Source organism: Rhinatrema bivittatum, chromosome 1, assembly GCF_901001135.1.
Source record: "Rhinatrema bivittatum chromosome 1, aRhiBiv1.1, whole genome shotgun sequence".
NCBI lineage: Eukaryota > Metazoa > Chordata > Amphibia > Gymnophiona > Rhinatrematidae > Rhinatrema > Rhinatrema bivittatum.
The window spans coordinates 704,557,035-704,575,254 of NC_042615.1; the positions used below are offsets into that span (position 1 = coordinate 704,557,035).

The following is an 18,220-nucleotide window of genomic DNA, read 5'->3' on the forward strand; positions in this document are numbered from 1 at the left end:
TTTAGTTGTTCATATGATTTTATATTTTTTTGGTGAGTTATGTATGTCTTGTATCATTAAGTTGTAATCGTCATTTGTTTATTGTAGCCCCTCAGGCAGGGGGGCGTGAAACTCGGCCTGAGTCAGGCTTCTTTGTATTGGATTAACAAGTCTCCTAATAAAGCATCTTAACAGACATTTCTTGGCATCTATCGTTTGTGTTGCCCCCACGGCTTTTTTAGATCGCCTACCTCCTTGTTTTATCATGCCCCTGGGGAAATCCAGAGGAATGATTCCCTACACGACAATGCCTGTAGTTCAGAGATGCGACAAGCTGAGCATATCGCAACCAGGAACACCGTATTCAGGGTTAACAAGCATAAGGACAGACTGCGCAGCAGCCAAAAGGAGGGCCCTGCCGAAAATTTCAATACTAGATTAAGATTCCAGAAGGGAACCGGCCACCGTAGGGTGGCAAGAGGTGCTTTACCCCTTTTAGAAAACTAGCTATGTCCGGATGCGTCAACAGGCGGGTTGTGCCTCTGAAACAGCTGCTACTTGGTCCTTCAAGGAGTTAAGGGACAATCCTTTATTCAAGCTGACCTGTAAACATTCCAGAACCGGAGGGATTTGGGCCATCCGAGGGGCAACATCATGTTCTTCGCACCAGGCCTCAAATACTCTCCAGACCCGCACATACGCTAAGGATGTCGAGAACATCCGTGCGGGTAGCAAGATGGTAATTATTGCCGCCGAATATCCCTGCTTCATGTGGCGAACCCTCTCAAGAACCAAACCTTAAGACAAAATAGAGTTGGATCCTTGTGAAGGACCGGGCCTTGCTGGAGCAGGTCCCTGTAAAGTGGGAGGCACAGGGGGGTCTCCACCAGATGTCTCCTCATGTGTGCATACCACGGGCTCCTGGGCTAATCTGGAGCCACAAGAAGGACTAACACCATGTGGCACTCGATTCTGCGAATGACCCTGCTCAGCAGTGGCCCCGAAGGGAAGGCATATAGCAAGTCCTCTTCTGGCCAGGTCTGAACAAGTGTGTCGGTCCCCAGGGATCGCTGATCTCTTCTGAGACTGAAGAATCGGGAAACCTTCACATTGTGAGATGCGGCCAGCAGGTCGATGGACAGGAGGCCCCAACGATCTACCAGCAGCTGAAAGGCTCTGGCCGACAACACCCATTCTCCTGGATCCAGACTCTCACTGCTTAGAAAGTCTGCTCTGACATTTTTTTTTTTACTGTGATGTGGGAGGCTGAGATTGTTTCCCCAATTCCACCCATTCCATAAGGAGATCTATCGCCAGAGACACTTGCTGGCTCTTGGTTCCTCCCTGGTGGTTGATGTAGGCTACTGCTGTTGCGTTGTCCAACATCACGTGGACCGCCTGACCCTGGATCAAGTGGCTGAACTGTAGACACACCAATCTGACCACCCAGGCTTCCAGGCGGTTTATACTCCAGAGCACTTCTTCCTTGGTCCAATATCCCTCGGCCGTCAGTTCCTGACAGTCAGCTCCCCAACCCTGGAGGCTCACATCTGTTGTGAGGACCAGCCAGTTTGGCGGGGACAGGTTTACACCCTTGCCCAGGTGAGTTTCCTGAAGCCACCACTGGAGCCGAGAACATACTTCCATCAGTAGATGGAGGTGAATTGAGTAGTCTTAAGACAGCGGGTTCCAATTTGACAGCAGGGAGTGTTTAAGTGGCCGCATGTGTGCCCTCGCCCATAGTACTACCTCCAAGGTCGACACCAAACTGAGGATCTGAAGAAAGCTCCATACTTTGAGGCATATCGTGTTAGTCAACCAACGGGCGTGCTTTCATTGGCTGAGCGCCCGTCTATTTGGGCGCACATGGATGGGCGCGCGTGCGTCACGCACGCCCGTCTATGTGCTTTCATTAGCTGGAGCGCCCGTCAATTTGGGCGCTCCAGCCAATGAAAGCACACAGACGGGCGTGACGCACGTTGTGACGTCACGCGCGCCCGTCTATGTGCTTTCATTGGCCGGAGCGCCCAAATTGACGGGCGCTCAGGCCAATGAAAGTACGCTTCACTTGCGCCGTGACTGGAGAGGGCACAGAACAGTGGGCTCTCACCCGACATGACAATTTGATGATGGCCGAGCCAGGAGAGCCAGGACCTGCGCAGGGGGGAACGCTGCAAGCCGCTTTCACCGCCGGCTGCCCCCTCCGGAGGACGGCAGAGAAGGGAAGGAGCTGAAAGCAACAAAAAGTAAGAAAACAACAAAAAGTAATGTCGAGTCGCTTCGGGAGGAGGGGATTTTAGGTTTTTAGAGGTTTCCTTTTGGGGGGAAAGTTTGCCGTATACCCTTACCCCTGCCTCTAACGCAGGGGTAAGGGTAGGCGGTAAGTTAGCAGGTTAAACGCGCGGCAAAACGGCAGGGTAAAATAGCGATAGTCGGGGTGCGCGTTACTGTATGGGAGGGAATAGCTAATTCGATCGTTTACATTTAATATACATGCCACGTGCGGAAGGGGTTACCCGGTGATTTAAAGAGGTGGTAAGGATGGGTTAAAGGGGATAGTGTATCGCAGGAAGGGCTAACGCGGCCGGAAAGTGAGTAGAAAGTGCCACTTTACTGTATCGGCCTGAATGATTGTATATAAAAAAGCTGTATGCCATGTATTTTTTGAGTAGATTCTGAGGCAAGTCATTGTTGGAACTGTCTCAATCTACTCCCGAGAACTGACTGTATTTCTCGCATTCTTAACTGCCTCTTATTTCCTACTTTTACTTAATAAAGATAATTGCTTAGTTACAAGATTGAGAAATTTCTTTACCAGTCATACAAACCTAAGAGGAATAGCCCTTGGGATATAACCACAAGGAGAAAAGGTCCCCTGGTGGGAAATTTTCCTGGAGACACCTTCCCCACAGATGAACACATCTCAATAAGAGTCCTTGGCTAGGGGCCACAAACCATGGATTCTTTAGAAACCAAGAGTTTGTGCAACCTGAATCTCATCACTATGAGTTACTGCTGTATGATGGTAGTCTCTCTTCACCTAAGGGCTGTGAATGCTGCCTCCAGAGTCAGCTTGACTCTAGAATGAAACCCAAATTTCCCACCTGGCAATGTGCAGACTTTTCCCCCTTCCCTCTCTCCTCATAGTATCTCACCTCCATACTTTTTTTCTCATTCCATGAGAGTGGGAGGAAGAGGATGACATTGCAGGAGCTGGAGGAATTGAGGTCGCAGGAAAGAGGAGGAGGGAGTGAAATCACAAAGATGAGGAGATAGGGAGGCCAAAGGAGGGAGGAAAGAAAAGATATCAGTGGCTGGAGTTTTGTAGTTTTCCCTATCCTCCAGTATCTACTGGCAGGAAGAATACACTCTTATCAACTTATGGCACCCAAACAGAAAACTTGCATAGCAACTATAGCTAGGCAAGCATCATGCTTTGCAAAGCCAACAGCTCTAACGCTGTGAGCCTTGACATGCCCTTCTAGAGTCAAGCCTGCCCAGGTGAAATGGAAAACACTGCAATTTGCTGTCTAATTAGACAGTATGCATTTGATTATGGCAATTCAAGGTCTATTTGGAGCAAAAAACAAAAAGCCAAGTGGATCTTCTAAGGACTTTAGACTGCTCTAAACAGAAGCCTAAAGCTCTCTTGCAGTCTAAACTTTGTAAGGCCTGTTCACATTTCTGGACATGTGGCTTGGGAAAAATACTGGCATTACGAATGCCTGTTTAAAGTGGAAGCCTGATTCTGCCTTAGGAGGGAACTTAGGATACATGTACAGAACCACCCTATTATGAAACAAATTCAGTATAAAGTGGCTCTATCACTGGCAAAAATATGATCTTCCAGGCCAGGTTCTTCAGTTCAGAGCAGTTTAGTGGCTCAAAGGGAATATTCATCAAGGTGGCAAACACTACATTGAGGTCTAAAGGTTAAGTGCGATGCTTTGAGGCTTCACCTAAAGCAAGTCCGGCATGAATCTGATGACCTAAGGCTATACAGAGATGGGTTTATCTTCAACCAGATGGTGATTAACGCCATTAAGGTTCATCTCTGTGCAGTTGTTTGCCTTCAGACCAGACCTTGAAAAATGCAGAAGGTATTCAATCAGTTTTTGTGTGCAACAGGAGAAAAAGTGTAGAATCCATCCTTCACACTAGAAGGCAAAACTCATTTGATTTCCTTGTGGAATCCTTCCAAGGAGCCAGAAAAATTCAAGACATTCTCGGATAGGTTAAAGGAGTTCAATGCTACCCTCTCAACACCCAGACTATGAATATTAGAGAGCTGAAAAGATGACACAGTGTTCCGCGATTCTGAGTGATGAGGGTAAGGGAATTCCCCAATCTCATTGGTTCCTTTATATTTAAGTCCTGGAGGGGAAACCAAATCTGTTCCAGTTAATACAAGGCTATGAGGATCATGGTTCTTGGTCTCAGTCTTAGCAAGGCTTTTGCTGCTAGAGGAATTGGAGAAGAAGCATACAGAAGACCCTCTCCCCCAGTCTAGGGAGAGGACATCAGAGGCTAGTTTGCATTGAGTTCCTCCTTCTGGAGCAGAAATTCAGGAACCTTCTGCTCAGAGGAGATGCAAACAGATCTACTATAGGTATTCTCATACAATATCTGATTTGCTACTCCGCTGTCCAGGAACAATTTATGAGGTTTTAGGATGCAACTCCATCTGTCAGCTAGGATATTCTCCTTACCTGCCAGGTATGTGTCCTTTGCGACCATCCCTTGAAAGACTGCTCCGTTCCTCATCTGGACAGCTTCCCGACAAAAGCAGTATGAGCTTGTTCCTTCCTGCTTGTTTAGAAGAAAGAAGTATTTGGAATAAAATCCCTGTCTTCTTTTCTCTGTTAGACAGTTTAACTGTATTGGCCAAGGAGAGTTCCTTTGGCAGCAGTTCCTGTTATTGAAAAGCAGACAAAGAGCTTCTCAGAAGGCAATTTGCTGTATCCATTTCTGATTATGTTGAGAACTCCAGTGTGAGAGATCATTTTAGGCCAACAGTTTATGTAAAACCTCAGCCGTCCCGATAGGACAGTTCTCTGCACAGATACTGGGATCATGGCTATGCTCTCCTGAATGCAGTCAAAACCTTACCTCAGGTTTTGGCTGGGCCGCAGGAGGTGGCTTTTGGGCCCTCTGCTGTCTGGCACAGAGTGAGGTTCCTTCTGCTCATGGGGTAAGGGAGTGGTGGGTACCATCTCCTCGGAGGATAGAAAGGTCTCCATGGCACCCCATGTGAATACCTCCTAGATGTGGAGGGTGGGTCTGGAGGGATAGTGGAGAAGGTCTAAAGTGTCATTTGAGCTACCGTTTCCTTGACCTTATCTCCAAAAAGATTCTCTCCATTGCATGGTATGTCAGTATCTTTCCTGGGCATCTTGTCGGGAGGTCCACAGCCGTTCTATAGTCTGCGGGCATCAATGCCTACCACAGACAAACTCAAAGTCTCAAAAACTCTGTAGAATGATTGGACCATGTGTGTTTTCTACATTCCATATCTTGGTACATTAATGAATCTAAGGTATCACATGTCTCCTGAGGGAGGTGCTCTGACACTCCCTTTATTTCTTTCAGTATGGTTGCATATACTGGCACATAAAGAGCTAATACAAAAAATGTGGGCATTTAGCATAACAACGCTGATAAACTTTTCTCCCAATCTAGTTAAAAGAACAATAATCCTTCCCCGGGGCACGAAGGAGTGGGTACTAGATCTTCTGGCATTTTAGAGAGCAGATTTGACCACTGACCGCTACTTCTCAAATCTGGAAGCCTTCTCAATGCAGTACATTATGGTGGCACACAGAGGGAAGGGTTTACTCATTCTCAACCATCTCTGTGCCTATCATGAAACTCGGTATAACAAAAACAATAAATAAATAAATAAATAAATAAATTTTGTGGATGGGCACTGCCTGAAGGATTTCATGGACAGGCATTGCCCTTGGGAGCATCCACAAATTGGAACATATCGAGTAATTCTGCCTTGGACGCTCTCATTTTGTAAATCAAATGGAATGGTCTCCACAATTCTCTCATTTTGTAAATCAAATGGAATGGTCTCCACGATTCTCTTTATAAAATTGGCAAAGGAGAAGTCCTTCAGAGGAGACTCTCTTTTCATATAGAGATCATCAGCCAGAGGGGAGACTAGTTGATTCCTGAGCAGTAGAGTACTCAGATCTATTATGCATAACTCGAATACTCAGCGTAAACTAACTTACAGATCGATACAGTAAAGTGCGGCCGCGTTTACCCTGCTCCTAACTCGCCTTCTACTCACTTTCCGGCCGCGTTAGCCCTTCCCGCAATACACTATCCCCTTTAACTCATCCCTACCGCCTCTTAAAATCCCCGGGTGACCCCTTCCACCCGCGGCATGTATATTAAATGTAAACGAGCGAATTAGCTATTCCCTCCCATACAGTAACGCGCGCCCCGACTATCGCTTTTTTACCCTGCCGTTTTGCCGCACGTTTACCCTGCTAACTTACCGCCTACCCTTACCCCAGCGTTAGAGGCAGGGGTAAGGGTAGACGGCAAACTTTCCCCCAGCCCCCGCTCACCTGCCCTGGCCGCGTCCGGTCTCCGGTGCAGCCCCAGTCCTGTCCCCTCCTCCCGAAGCAAAAAAAAAAAAAAAAAACCCCGAAAAAAAAGTAGCAAGAGAGCGAGGGGAGAGACGGGCAATCCTACGCTCGGGCCTGCCAGTACCTTGTTCTCTCCTCCCGAAGCAGGGCGCGAAAAGCAGCCTTGCTCCGGGAAGGGGGGGGGGGCAGTTTAAAGCGACGAAGCGACTTACTTTTGCAGGCGCCCCCCCCCCCCCCTGGACATCAGCGACGACGACTGGGCAATCCTACGCTCGGGCCTGCAGTCCCTTGTTCTCTCCTCCCGAAGCAGGGCGCGAAAAGCAGCCTTGCTCCGGGAGGAGGGGGGGGGGGGGCAGTTTAAAGCAACGCAGTGACTTACTTTTGCAGCCCCCCCCCCCCTCCGGACATCGGCGACGACCACGGCTCCTGCCTCCAGCTGTCAGACAGACACATCGCACGTGGGAAAGCGGCCCCTATGCGTGCAATTGGCTGCTCAAGACGTGATGTCACATGCCGTGACGCCAAACGTCGTGACGTCACGTCTTGAGAAGATCATAGGTCAATTACCAAAGTAAACACAAACATAGTTCCTACACAGATTACTCTTTTATTCTAAGTAGATGGAGGCTGACTCTTACTAATCAGGAATTCTCTCAAATGATCTGGGTTAAAGAAAACAAACATTATTAGAAATCTTTACTACACATCTACAAGGGTAGCGAAGATGGAAACTCGCTCCTAGTGCCAAGACTTCCGCTCTCATAGAAAGAAAAACTTTTCTACGCAGTTGAGTCGGCCGGGATAAATCAGGAAATACTCGGATCAGTTGACCTAAATACATTTCTTTCATATTTTAAAGTAAGCTCTCATTATCATACTGAAATCCTGTTCCGAATATAATGATATGAACAGCACAGCTCTTTCTATTATTTCTACTGAAGTAACTGAGGTTCGCAATATCAGGCCTATTCTCTTCTCTCGATGAAACATTACCAGTTCTTTGAATCAAAAAGCTGATTTTCTTCACAGGAGGTATTTGCTCCAGTGGAATCTTTAAGGTCTCTTGAAGATATTTTTTAAAGGTCACAATCGGTAATTCACCCAATATTTTAGGAAAATTGAGAAGTCTGATGTTCAAATGTCTAAGGAAATTTTCCACGGCTTTTAAACGCCTTGATGAATTCAGGGAGTCTCGCACTAGACTCCCGGATATGTTCTGTAATTTTTTCATATCCTGGTTTAGTGCCTCAGTTGCTTGTGTCTGTTCTTGTTGTGCACAGCAACTATCTCCGGACACCAAATCCAATTTCCTCCCCAGATTTACAATTTGAGAGGTTTGTTCCTTGATTAATTTGGACATACCTGCCATCATTCCCCAAAGGGAATCCAAAGAAACAACCTCAGGCTTGACAAAATCCTCGACCTCCATGCTGTTCAGTCCAAACTCCTCTGGTGTACCGCGTTCCTCTCGAGCCGCAGAGGCCACACCTCCAAATGCCCCAGCCTCCGGGGGATCCCACGGTTTCTGCCGGGTGTGGGTAAGGAGACTTCCCGAAACTTCACCATTTCTTCCCGCGGGCACAGCGCCGATGGAGTTTTCTCCCTCCTTCAGTATCCGTGCAGGAGTGGTTACTTTCGGTGAGGAAGCGAAAAGAGGTTGCTTAGAATCCGGCGGGCTTAAGGTGACTTCCCCCGGCGAAATTGTAGCTTCTCCCTGCGATCCGCCAATAGGGCTCACCGCCGGTTGCTGCTGTGGGTCGGTTGTGTACTGAGTTATTAAGCGCTGTTCCACTGCCTGGCCAGGGTCCGCCGGGAACACCCTGATCTTGCCCTTGCGTTTATGCGGCATAACGATTCAAAAATTGAGGAAATAATCAAGGTTTTAGAAGAAGGAAATAGCAAGTTGGGAGCTGCGCAGCACAAAACCGTCTATGTCGCCATCTTGGAAACGCCCCCCGGTATCTGCTTCACTTTTTTGAAGGAGTTAATAAACATGTGGATAAAGGTGAACCGGTAGATATAGTATACTTGGATTTTCAGAAGGCGTTTGACAAAGTTCCTCATGAGAGGCTTCTAGGAAAAGTAAAAAGTCATGGGATAAGTGGCGATGTCCTTTCATGGATTGCAAACTGGCTAAAAGACAGGAAACAGAGAGTAGGATTAAATGGACAATTTTCTCAGTGGAAGGGAGTGGGCAGTGGAGTGCCTCAGGGATCTGTATTGGAACCCTTACTTTTCAATATATTTATAAATGATCTGGAAATAAATATGAGTGAGATAATCAAATTTGCAGATGACACAAAATTGTTCAGAGTAGTTAAATCACAAGCAGATTGTGATAAATTGCAGGAAGACCTTGTGAGACTGGAAAATTGGGCATCCAAATGGCAGATGAAATTTAATGTGGTTAAGTGCAAGGTGATGCATATAGGGAAAAATAACCCATGCTATAATTACACAATGTTGGGTTCCATATTAGGTGCTATAACCCAAGAAAGAGATCTAGGTGTCATAGTGGATAACACATTGAAATCGTTGGTTCAGTGAGTGTTGCGGCAGTCAAAAAAGCAAACAGAATGTTGGGAATTATTAGAAAGGGAATGGAGAATAAAACGGAAAATGTCATAATGCCTCTGTATCGCTCCATGGTGAGACCGCACCTTGAATACTGTGTACAATTCTGGTCGCCGCATCTCAAAAAAGATATAATTGCGATGGAGAAAGTACAGAGAAGGGCTACCAAAATGATAAGGGGAATGGAACAATTCCTCTATGAGGAAAGACTAAAGAGGTTAGGACTTTTCAGCTTGGAGAAGAGACGACTGAGGGGGGAATATGATAGAGGTGTTTAAAATCATGAGCGGTCTAGAACGGGTAGATGTGAATCGGTTATTTACTCTTTCGGATAGCAGAAAGACTAGGGGACACTCCATGAAGTTAGCATGGGGCACATTTAAAACTAATCGGAGAAAGTTCTTTTTTACTCAACGCACAATTAAACTCTGGAATTTGTTGCCAGAGGATGGGGTTATAGCAGTTAGTATAGCTGTCTTTAAAAAAGGATTGGATAAGTTCTTGGAGGAGAAGTCCATTACCTGCTATTAAGTTCACTTAGAGAATAGCCACTGCCATTAGCAATGGTAACATGGAATAGACTTAGTTTTTGGGTACTTGCCAGGTTCTTATGGCCTCGATTGGCCACTGTTGGAAACAGGATGCTGGGCTTGATGGACCTTTGGTCTGACCCAGTATGGCATTTTCTTATGTTCTTATGTTTTGTAGAAATTTAGTACGCCAGTCTTGGCGTGTGTTGTGCTGTCCCATGTCTAGCACTCGTCCCATGTCTAGCACACCTTAGAAATATCGAAAATCCTACTTAGTGAACCTAAGGGGTGGTGACAAAATGAACAGAAAGGCTCAGTGATAAAAATACACAAAAACATTCTCAAATTTCTCAAAGTAAGAATCACACAACATGATGTTCCACATAAAACTTGAAACTGAAAGGGCCCCATGTGATGGCACACATACTCCGTAAAGCATGCCAAAACCTTTGGAATAATCTTCACTGGCTGGAAACCACTGGATGCTTGTCCTTTGAGAAACCAATTTCTCTTGCAGCACTACTTTAAGAGCATCACATAAGGAAAAACATTTATGCAACCCCTCTCCGTGTTAATGGGCAACCCTGATTTTCTCACTCTTAGACAAATGCAGCCTGGCCTTTATTGTCCAAGGAAAGTATTGGGATGGAAGCTAATAAAATAAAAACCAAAACTGGATTAAAATCTCATAATATAAGGTGGCAACACAGATATTTGTGGTGTTATTTCACAAAAAATCAAATATGTAACGATAACTTGAAAAGAAATTCTGGTTATCATGGGTTCATTACATGAGGATACTTTTACCCAGTCTGCTGCATTTAAGTGAAATCACTGCAATTGTTTTTTCTCTATTAGATGAACAATGCTCCTCCAAAAGCTGCCACTATAGCATGTGTTTAAAATAGAGCCTGACTGGTTAAAGGTTTACTGGAATTGTGTGTCAATGAAAAAATTCTCTGATAAAGCAGGCTTTTAGTTTTAAGAACAGATTAACGTTCATAAAACTTCACATGTAAGGCAAGTAATTCAGGATACTAACCAGGCTCAATAGCTGCTGATATGAATGATTGAGCTTCTCGAACTCTCTTCATCACTTCTTCCAGTTCCTTGGCAGCTGCCTGCGGTGTCAGCTCAGGTGGTTTCACTATTGCATTGTTGGAGTGATTTATCCTAAGTTCCAAAAGCAATACAAAAGTAACATATCAACAAACCCTGGAGAAAGAATGCATCATATTCCAATGTTTAAAGGAAAATAATGTGTAAAATGTATAAAGTCCACAGCCGTACACAAACTGAATCTACTAAAAAACATATTAAATGTAAGTGTTCCTCTGCAATTTCTACTGCATAGTAATTTGGCAAGCAGCAAAATGTTTACCCTAGGTTTATATGGTCAGGTTGACTGAAATATGGGAAATGTACATGCTAAAACAAAATCCCTTGAAAATTGTTTATAATATCTACATCAGCAAAACTGTTTAAAAAATCTGGAAATTCAGAATCATATTTTAATTCATTTATAACCAGTCTTTTTCAAGCAAATACCAACAAAATGCAGTATACAATCAATAAAAACAGTATATTAATAAACACAGGCTATGCATTAATCCAACAATATGCAAATAATTTAAATTTGATCATAATAAAAAAGAAAAGGCATCACAAAACAAAGTAAAGTCACTTCAATCTTAATTCAGCACCACTGTAGTGGTACCACTAGTGAGAATTATGTGAAATACAGATAGACCCCCTTAGTTTTCAGTTATTTTATTTTTGCTGGGAATTTCAGTATAAAAAAAAAAAATCAGTGAAAAACATTTAGAATATGGGCATATGAATCCTTCAAGTTCAGAGTGCACATCCAGGTTTCCTGCTTGAATGAAGGGGAGGATAATGTGGAGAGAATTCATTTTTATTTTTCCCTCTTCAGGCACTTTTTCAATCTTCGTAAATCAAAGATGGCTGTAAAACCCACTGCCACATTTAGAGGGAAGATCTAGTTCTATAACTTGTTGATGAATTAGCGTGAGCATTTCAAGATGGAGCTGGGCAGAGTAAGATGGAAGATGAGAGAAATGCAAACGGTCACTATGTTCCTCAATCGAGCATTTGCAATCTCTGGAGATTTTTCATTCTGGTAGGAACAACTGAATTCTCCTGCCCACTAGAAGTGGCAGGAAACACAGGCTGTCAAAAACTGGGTGCCTTCACTGGAGCCTGCTAGGAATGCTTTGGCCGACACCATTCATATGGGTGTCCTCTGCTATTGCTGCTGTACAGGAAGAGCTTGGTAATCTTGATAATTGAGGAAGGGGCATCACTGGAAGTATATTTTCTTATATGAGAAGAATGGATGTCTCTGAACAGATTGGTCACTCGATATGAACTAAGAACTACATGTTGCTATTTATGTTTAAATATTATTAATTTTCACAAAACCTTACAGTCAACGATACAAGCATAACAGATGAGCAACAGAACAATAAATCCCCAGCAACCCCCACTCCCCCCCCCCCCCCAATCCCACGTGCCGGGTGAAGAAAGTAGTACATCCAAGGAAACAGCAGGCTGGTGGAACCTTCACAGCTGCCCTCAGGGAAGAATAGGCCCAATCACCCCACCCCCACGGGACCTTAGCGAAAGAGAATATGAGCAAAAAAAAGAGAAGAAATTACTGGGCAGAGGGCAAAGAAAGGTTATTGAGCATAGAGCTGTGAGCTCTATGGGGTAGGGATTGAATATAAACATCCCAAACAGGTAAAAACAATCAAGATTTATGAGATATATCAATCCATTCAACTATTTTTTCATTGAGGCAAAGAAGGTGAATCTGAATTTTCCAATAAACCAAATTTGGTGGGTCAGTCCCCACCCAGTAAAATAAAATTCTTTTCCTGGCTAACAATAAGACCTTCCGAATCCATAATCATTTGTGCCTTTGCCCCAAGGCTACGCCCCTCAACTGATCAAATAGGAGGATAAGTGTTCATAAAAGTAACAGAATCCCAACTACTCGGGAAATATAAGCAATTACAGCTTTCCAGAAAAGAGGAAAATTAGTTTCTTACCTGATAATTTTCGTTCCTGTAGTACCTAGGATCAGTCCAGACTGCTGGGTTATGCCTCCCCTCCAGCAGATGGAGTCAGAGAAAACTGAAAAGGCACACCCCTTACATACCGGTGTGCCACCTGCGTCCCCTTCAGTATAATTAATAACAAAGCAGAAGAGTCCATAACTAATAACTAGATCAAGTAAAGTAACCTGCCTCAGTAAAATCGATTGAGAGTAACACGTATAACAAAATGCCTTCTGTTCGAACAAGAACAAAAGTAACCACAGCTGAAGAACTTTTGGAAAGTCAACCTTCTAAACACCAATATCTGCAAATGTAAGAGAGAAATACTGGCGAGCGGTCTCTACTGGATGAACGAAATCTCGCTGGGCGGGCGTCTGGACTGATCCTAGGTACTACAGGAACAAATATTATAAGGTAAGAAGCTAATTTTCCTTTCCCTGTACATACCAGGATGAGTCCAGACTGCTGGGATGTACCCAAGCTGCCCTAAATGGAGTGGGACCCAGAGAGTCCCACTCGAAGCACACTGCTACCAAACGAATCGACATCCGGAGCTCGGACATCTAAACGATAATGTTTAGCAAAAGTGTGCAATGATTTCCAAGTTGCTGCCCTGCATATTTCTTGAGGAGAAACACCTTGGCTTTCAGCCCAAGACGCCGCTTGGGATCGGATAGAATGAGCTTTAAGCCCATCCGGTACCGGACGTCCATGACATATGTACGTGGAAGCAATTGCATCCTTTAGCCAACGGGCAATAGTGGCCTTTGAAGCCTTACTACCCCTTCTTCGGACCGCCCCATAACACGAAAAGATGATCAGACAGCCGAAAAGGTTTAGTAACTTCTAAGTATTGAAGAAGTACCCGAACGTCCAGCTTCCGCATCTCCCGACCCTGAGGTGAATTCTTATCCTCGACTGAAAAGGCCGGTAACTCCACAGATTGATTGACATGGAAAGTTGAAACTACCTTCGGAAGAAAGGAAGGCACCGTACGAAGAGAGATGCCCGAATCCGAAATGCGTAAGAACGGTTCTCTACACGACAAAGCTTGGAGCTCCGAAATACGCCTGGCCGAACAAATGGCTACCAGAAAAATAGTCTTTAGAGTCAAATCCTTTAATGTGGCCCGTTTAAGAGGCTCGAATGGAGCGTTGCAAAGACCGCAGAGTACCAAATTTGAACTGCATGAAGGGCAAACAGCCCGTACAGGTGGGTGCAAATGCTTAGCTCCTCGTAGGAAACGAACCACATTGGGATGACAAGCAATGGAGGACCCACCAATCTTACCCTGTAAACAGCCCAAAGCTGGTACTTGCACTCTAAGCAAGCTATAGGCTAAGCCTTTCTTCAAACCATCCTGAAGGAAGGCGAGAATGTGGTAGCCTTATGGGGGGACACTTTCAACCCACTGCACCAAGAGTCAAACACTTTCCACACTCTAACATAGGTAAGAGATGTAGACGTCTTATGAGCCCTCAAAAGAGTAGTAATAACCGCCTTGGGATATCCTTTCTTTCTTAATTGTCGCCTCTCATAAGCCAGGCCACTAGACAAAAGCGATCCACCTGATCGAAATATACCGGACCCTGACGCAGTAGCTTCGATAGGTGACCTAGACGTAGAGGACCGTCTATCTTCAGGTTGATCAGGTCCGCAAACCACGGTCGTCTCGGCCACTCTGGGGCCACCAGAATGACTGGTCCCTGCTGATACTCTATGCGCCGAAGAATCTTGCCCACCAAGGGCCACGGAGGAAACACGTATAGGAGAATGTCTAGAGCATCCACTTCTTCGGACCCGTGTTCTCTTCTGCGGCTGAAAAACCGAGCTGCTTTGGTGTTCGAGCGAGTTGCCAGCAGGTCCAGTCGAGGGATTCCCCACCGGCGTGTTACTAGCCGCATCGCCTCGTCCGATAGTTCCCATTTTCCGGGATCTAGCCACTGCCTGCTGAGGAAATCCGCCTGAATGTTGTCCACCCCGGCTATATGTGTTAGCCGCGTCGGCAGCGGCGGGCCGCGGCCAGGACCGGGTGTCATGGCCGCCGGCCGCGGTCGGCCACAACGGAGGCAACCCCAGAGGAAGCAAGGACAGTGAGGGTAACTTACCCGGATCGCCGAGGTGGCCTGCGGATGCCTGCTTGGGCAGGCAGCTTCCTCTCCTTTTTCTTCAGCTGCCGCCATCGCTGACCCTGCAGCATGGCTCCGCCGCGATTCAGCTCCTCCCCCTCAGCCCTTAGGGCCCTGCGCGCGGCTAAGAAGATTTCTTAAAGGGGCCATGACAGGAAGTGTCATGGCTCCTCCTGAAGCTCCTCCTCCTGCTTCCTGTACTTAAGGCAAGGGCTGTGCAGTCAGTCTTTGCCTTGGTGTTCGTGTATTCTCCCGGCTGGTTCCTGGTTCGGTTCTGGATTCTTCTTTGGCTTGACCCCGGTACGGATTTGGACCCTTCTCCTGCCTCGACCCTGGTATGGCTGCGGACCCTTCTCCTGCTTCGACCCTGGACTGGATTCGGATCCCGCTGGTATTCTGAACATTGGACTGGACTTGGATTTTTCTTCTATTTTCATCCTTAGACTGTCACGACCTGCTGGAGGCGCCAGCCGTCTGGAACCCACGACCTGCAGGAGGCGCCTGCATCCAGACCTCTTACAGTCTTCAGAGGAGTCGCCTAAGTCCCAGCGGCTGGACCCCTACGGGCTTCTCCTTGGGGGGTCGCGTGCTTCCAGGGTGAAGTCTTCTAGCAAGAGTCTTCAGTTCAACAGGCCTCGCCCTTCGATGGTAGCTGTTACCGCGAAACAAGGGTCCACATTCATAACAATATGTGACGCCGTTATGCGAGACAGGTGATGTTCCACCCAAGCCATCAACTTGGCCGCTTTGGAGGCTACCGGGTGACTCCTTGTGCCCCCCTGACGGTTGATGTAAGTGACGGTGGTTGCATTGTCGGAGAGTATCCGAACTGCTCGGTGACGAACAATTGGTAGAAAGTGGGACAGCACTAACCTGACTGCTCTGGTTTCCAACAGATTTATGGACCACTTCGCTTGGAGCGGCGACCATTGGGCCCTGTGTCGATCGGGACTGACAAACCGCTCCCCAACCAGTCAAGCTGGCATCTGTTGTGACTATGATCCATTGAGGAGTTTCCAGGTCCACCAGCTGAAACAAATGATGTGGAACCAACCACCATCCGAGGCTGGATCTCACTGGTACTTGCAATGGCAAGTGAAACTCCTCCGACTTGGGGTCCCAACGAGACCGGGCCGTAAATGATCAAAGGCCCAAGGATCCAATTCCAGGGCAGATGCCATAGAACCAAGAACCTGCAAGTAATCCCACACGGTTGGCAAAGGAAGATCCAACAAGGTTCTTACCTGGGTCATCAACTTTTCCGCTCGTGCCAGTGGTAGGAAACCTTTCCCCACTGCTGTATCGAAGCGCGCTCCCAAAAATTCCAGTACTTGAGATGGAACCAGGTGACTCTTGGCAAAGTTGACCACCCATCCTAGGGAGTGTAGACGATGCAAGACTGCCTGTACCGCTGCCTTGCAAAGCTCTTCCGACTTTGCGCGAATTAACCAGTCATCTACGTAGGAATGCACCAATATTCCTTCCCTTCGAAGGCTCGCTGCTACCACCACCATCACCTTGGTGAACACACACGGAGCCGTCGCAAGGCCAAAGGGAAGTGCGCAAAATTGGTAATGTTCACCCAGCACCATGAATCGCAGAAACCTTTGATGATGTTCCCGTATTCCTATGTGAAGATACGCTTCTGCTAGATCCAAAGAAGCCAAAAATTCTCCCTTGTGGACGGCTGCAATGACTGATCTCAAGGTCTCCATCCGGAATCTCAGGATTCTCAACTGTAGGTTGACCTTTTTCAAATCCAATATTGGCCAAAAAGATCCTTCCCTTCTTGGGAACCACGAAGTAAATGGAGTAACGACCGGTCCGATGCTCGGCTGCCGGGACTGGGACTATAGCTCCCAGCACCCACAGTCGAGATAACATCTGATGAATAACTTGTTGCTTCTCCCAAGGGCCGCAGGGAGATATTAGAAAACAATCCCGAAGCGGGCGAACAAAATCCAAAGCGTAGTTGTGATTTATAATGTCTAGGACCCACTGGTCCGAGGTTATCTTGACCCATTCCTCGTAAAATTGGGAGACGTCCCCCGATCCTTGGGATGAAGGAATGGGTCGGCGCCCCTTCATTGTGAAGTCTTAGGAGTGGCAAATGTGTGTGAGGATCCACCCCGCTGAGGTCGCCTGCCACGAAAGGAATGCGCCCATGTCTGAGATAGGGAAGGTGTTTGCCGCAAAGCGAAGGAGGACCCTCTCCCGGAACGAAAACGCCATTGACACAAAGCATCCCCGGAAGGCCCCTGTAAACCGAGAAGCCTTGGGTTTGTCTTCCGGGAGCTTGTAGACCTTATTGTCTCCCAGGTCCTTAATAAGTTGCTCCAGCTGTTCGCCAAAAGGAGCTTACCCTTGAAAGGAAAGGAACCTAGCTGAGACTTAGAGGTAGAATCCGCCTCCCAATGGCAGAGCCATAACAGTCTCCTGGCTGAGACTGCCGAGGACATCGTGCGAGCGGAAGTCCTGAGAAGATTGTATAACGCGTCAGCCGTGTAAACGACCGCCGACTCCATGCGGTTCGCCTGTTCAGTCTCCTCATGAGGAATTTCCTGTGACGTGAGCAATTGTTGAACCCAGCGGAGGGTAGCCCTCTGCATAAGGCTGCTGCAGACAGCCGCCCTTACCCCCAAGGCTGAGATTTCAAAAATGCGTTTAAGTAAAATCTCCAATTTCCTATCCTGAAGATCCTTAAGGGCAGTTCCCCCAGTGACAGGGATTGTAGTGTGTTTGACGACAGCCGTAACCGCTGAGTCCACCTGAGGGATCTTGAGGAGATCCAAAGATTCCAGGGGTAACGGGTAGAGCTTTTCCATGGCCCTACTGACCCTTAAGGATGCTTCCGGAAAGTCCCATTCCTTAGAAACAATTTGAAAAAGTTTTGAATGAAAGGGAAAAGTTTGGGGAGGAGAACGAAGTCCGGATAAAACCAAATCCCCCAGGGAGGAGTCTACGGCTGGAGGTGGGGGAACTCCCAGTTCTCGGAGTACATGCAGAATCATGGGATCCAACTCCTCTTTACTAAATAATCGCAGCACCTATGGATCATCCCCTTCCACTGGGGTAGCAGAATCTGCATCTCTATTGACATCCAAATTGGCCAAGTCCATAAGAGAAGGATCAGCAGGTGCCGAGGGCCTGGGAAGTTCGGTAACCGGAGCAGGAATAGGAATCCGTGGCCCAGAAATTCCCATGTCCGGAACAGGAGGTAAAGGTCTGGGTGGCACAGCCCCTGCATTAGTTAAGTCTGCCTCAGCCTCTAGGTAGGCTTTATGCATTAACAGAATGAACCGAGATGAAAAAGGGGGCTGTCTCTT

General features: G+C 46.7%; 1 protein-coding gene across 2 annotated transcripts in view; it reads right to left on the bottom strand.

Moving 5' to 3' along the window:
* The window catches only part of SREK1 (splicing regulatory glutamic acid and lysine rich protein 1), a 323,133-nt gene that overhangs the window by 121,217 nt on the left and 183,696 nt on the right, over nt 1-18,220 (bottom strand). For both annotated transcript variants that reach the window (XM_029575998.1, XM_029575991.1), the window contains exon 6: nt 10,728-10,858. In XM_029575998.1, coding sequence (XP_029431858.1) covers nt 10,728-10,858 — 131 coding nt within the window. The remainder of the gene's footprint in view (nt 1-10,727; nt 10,859-18,220) is intronic.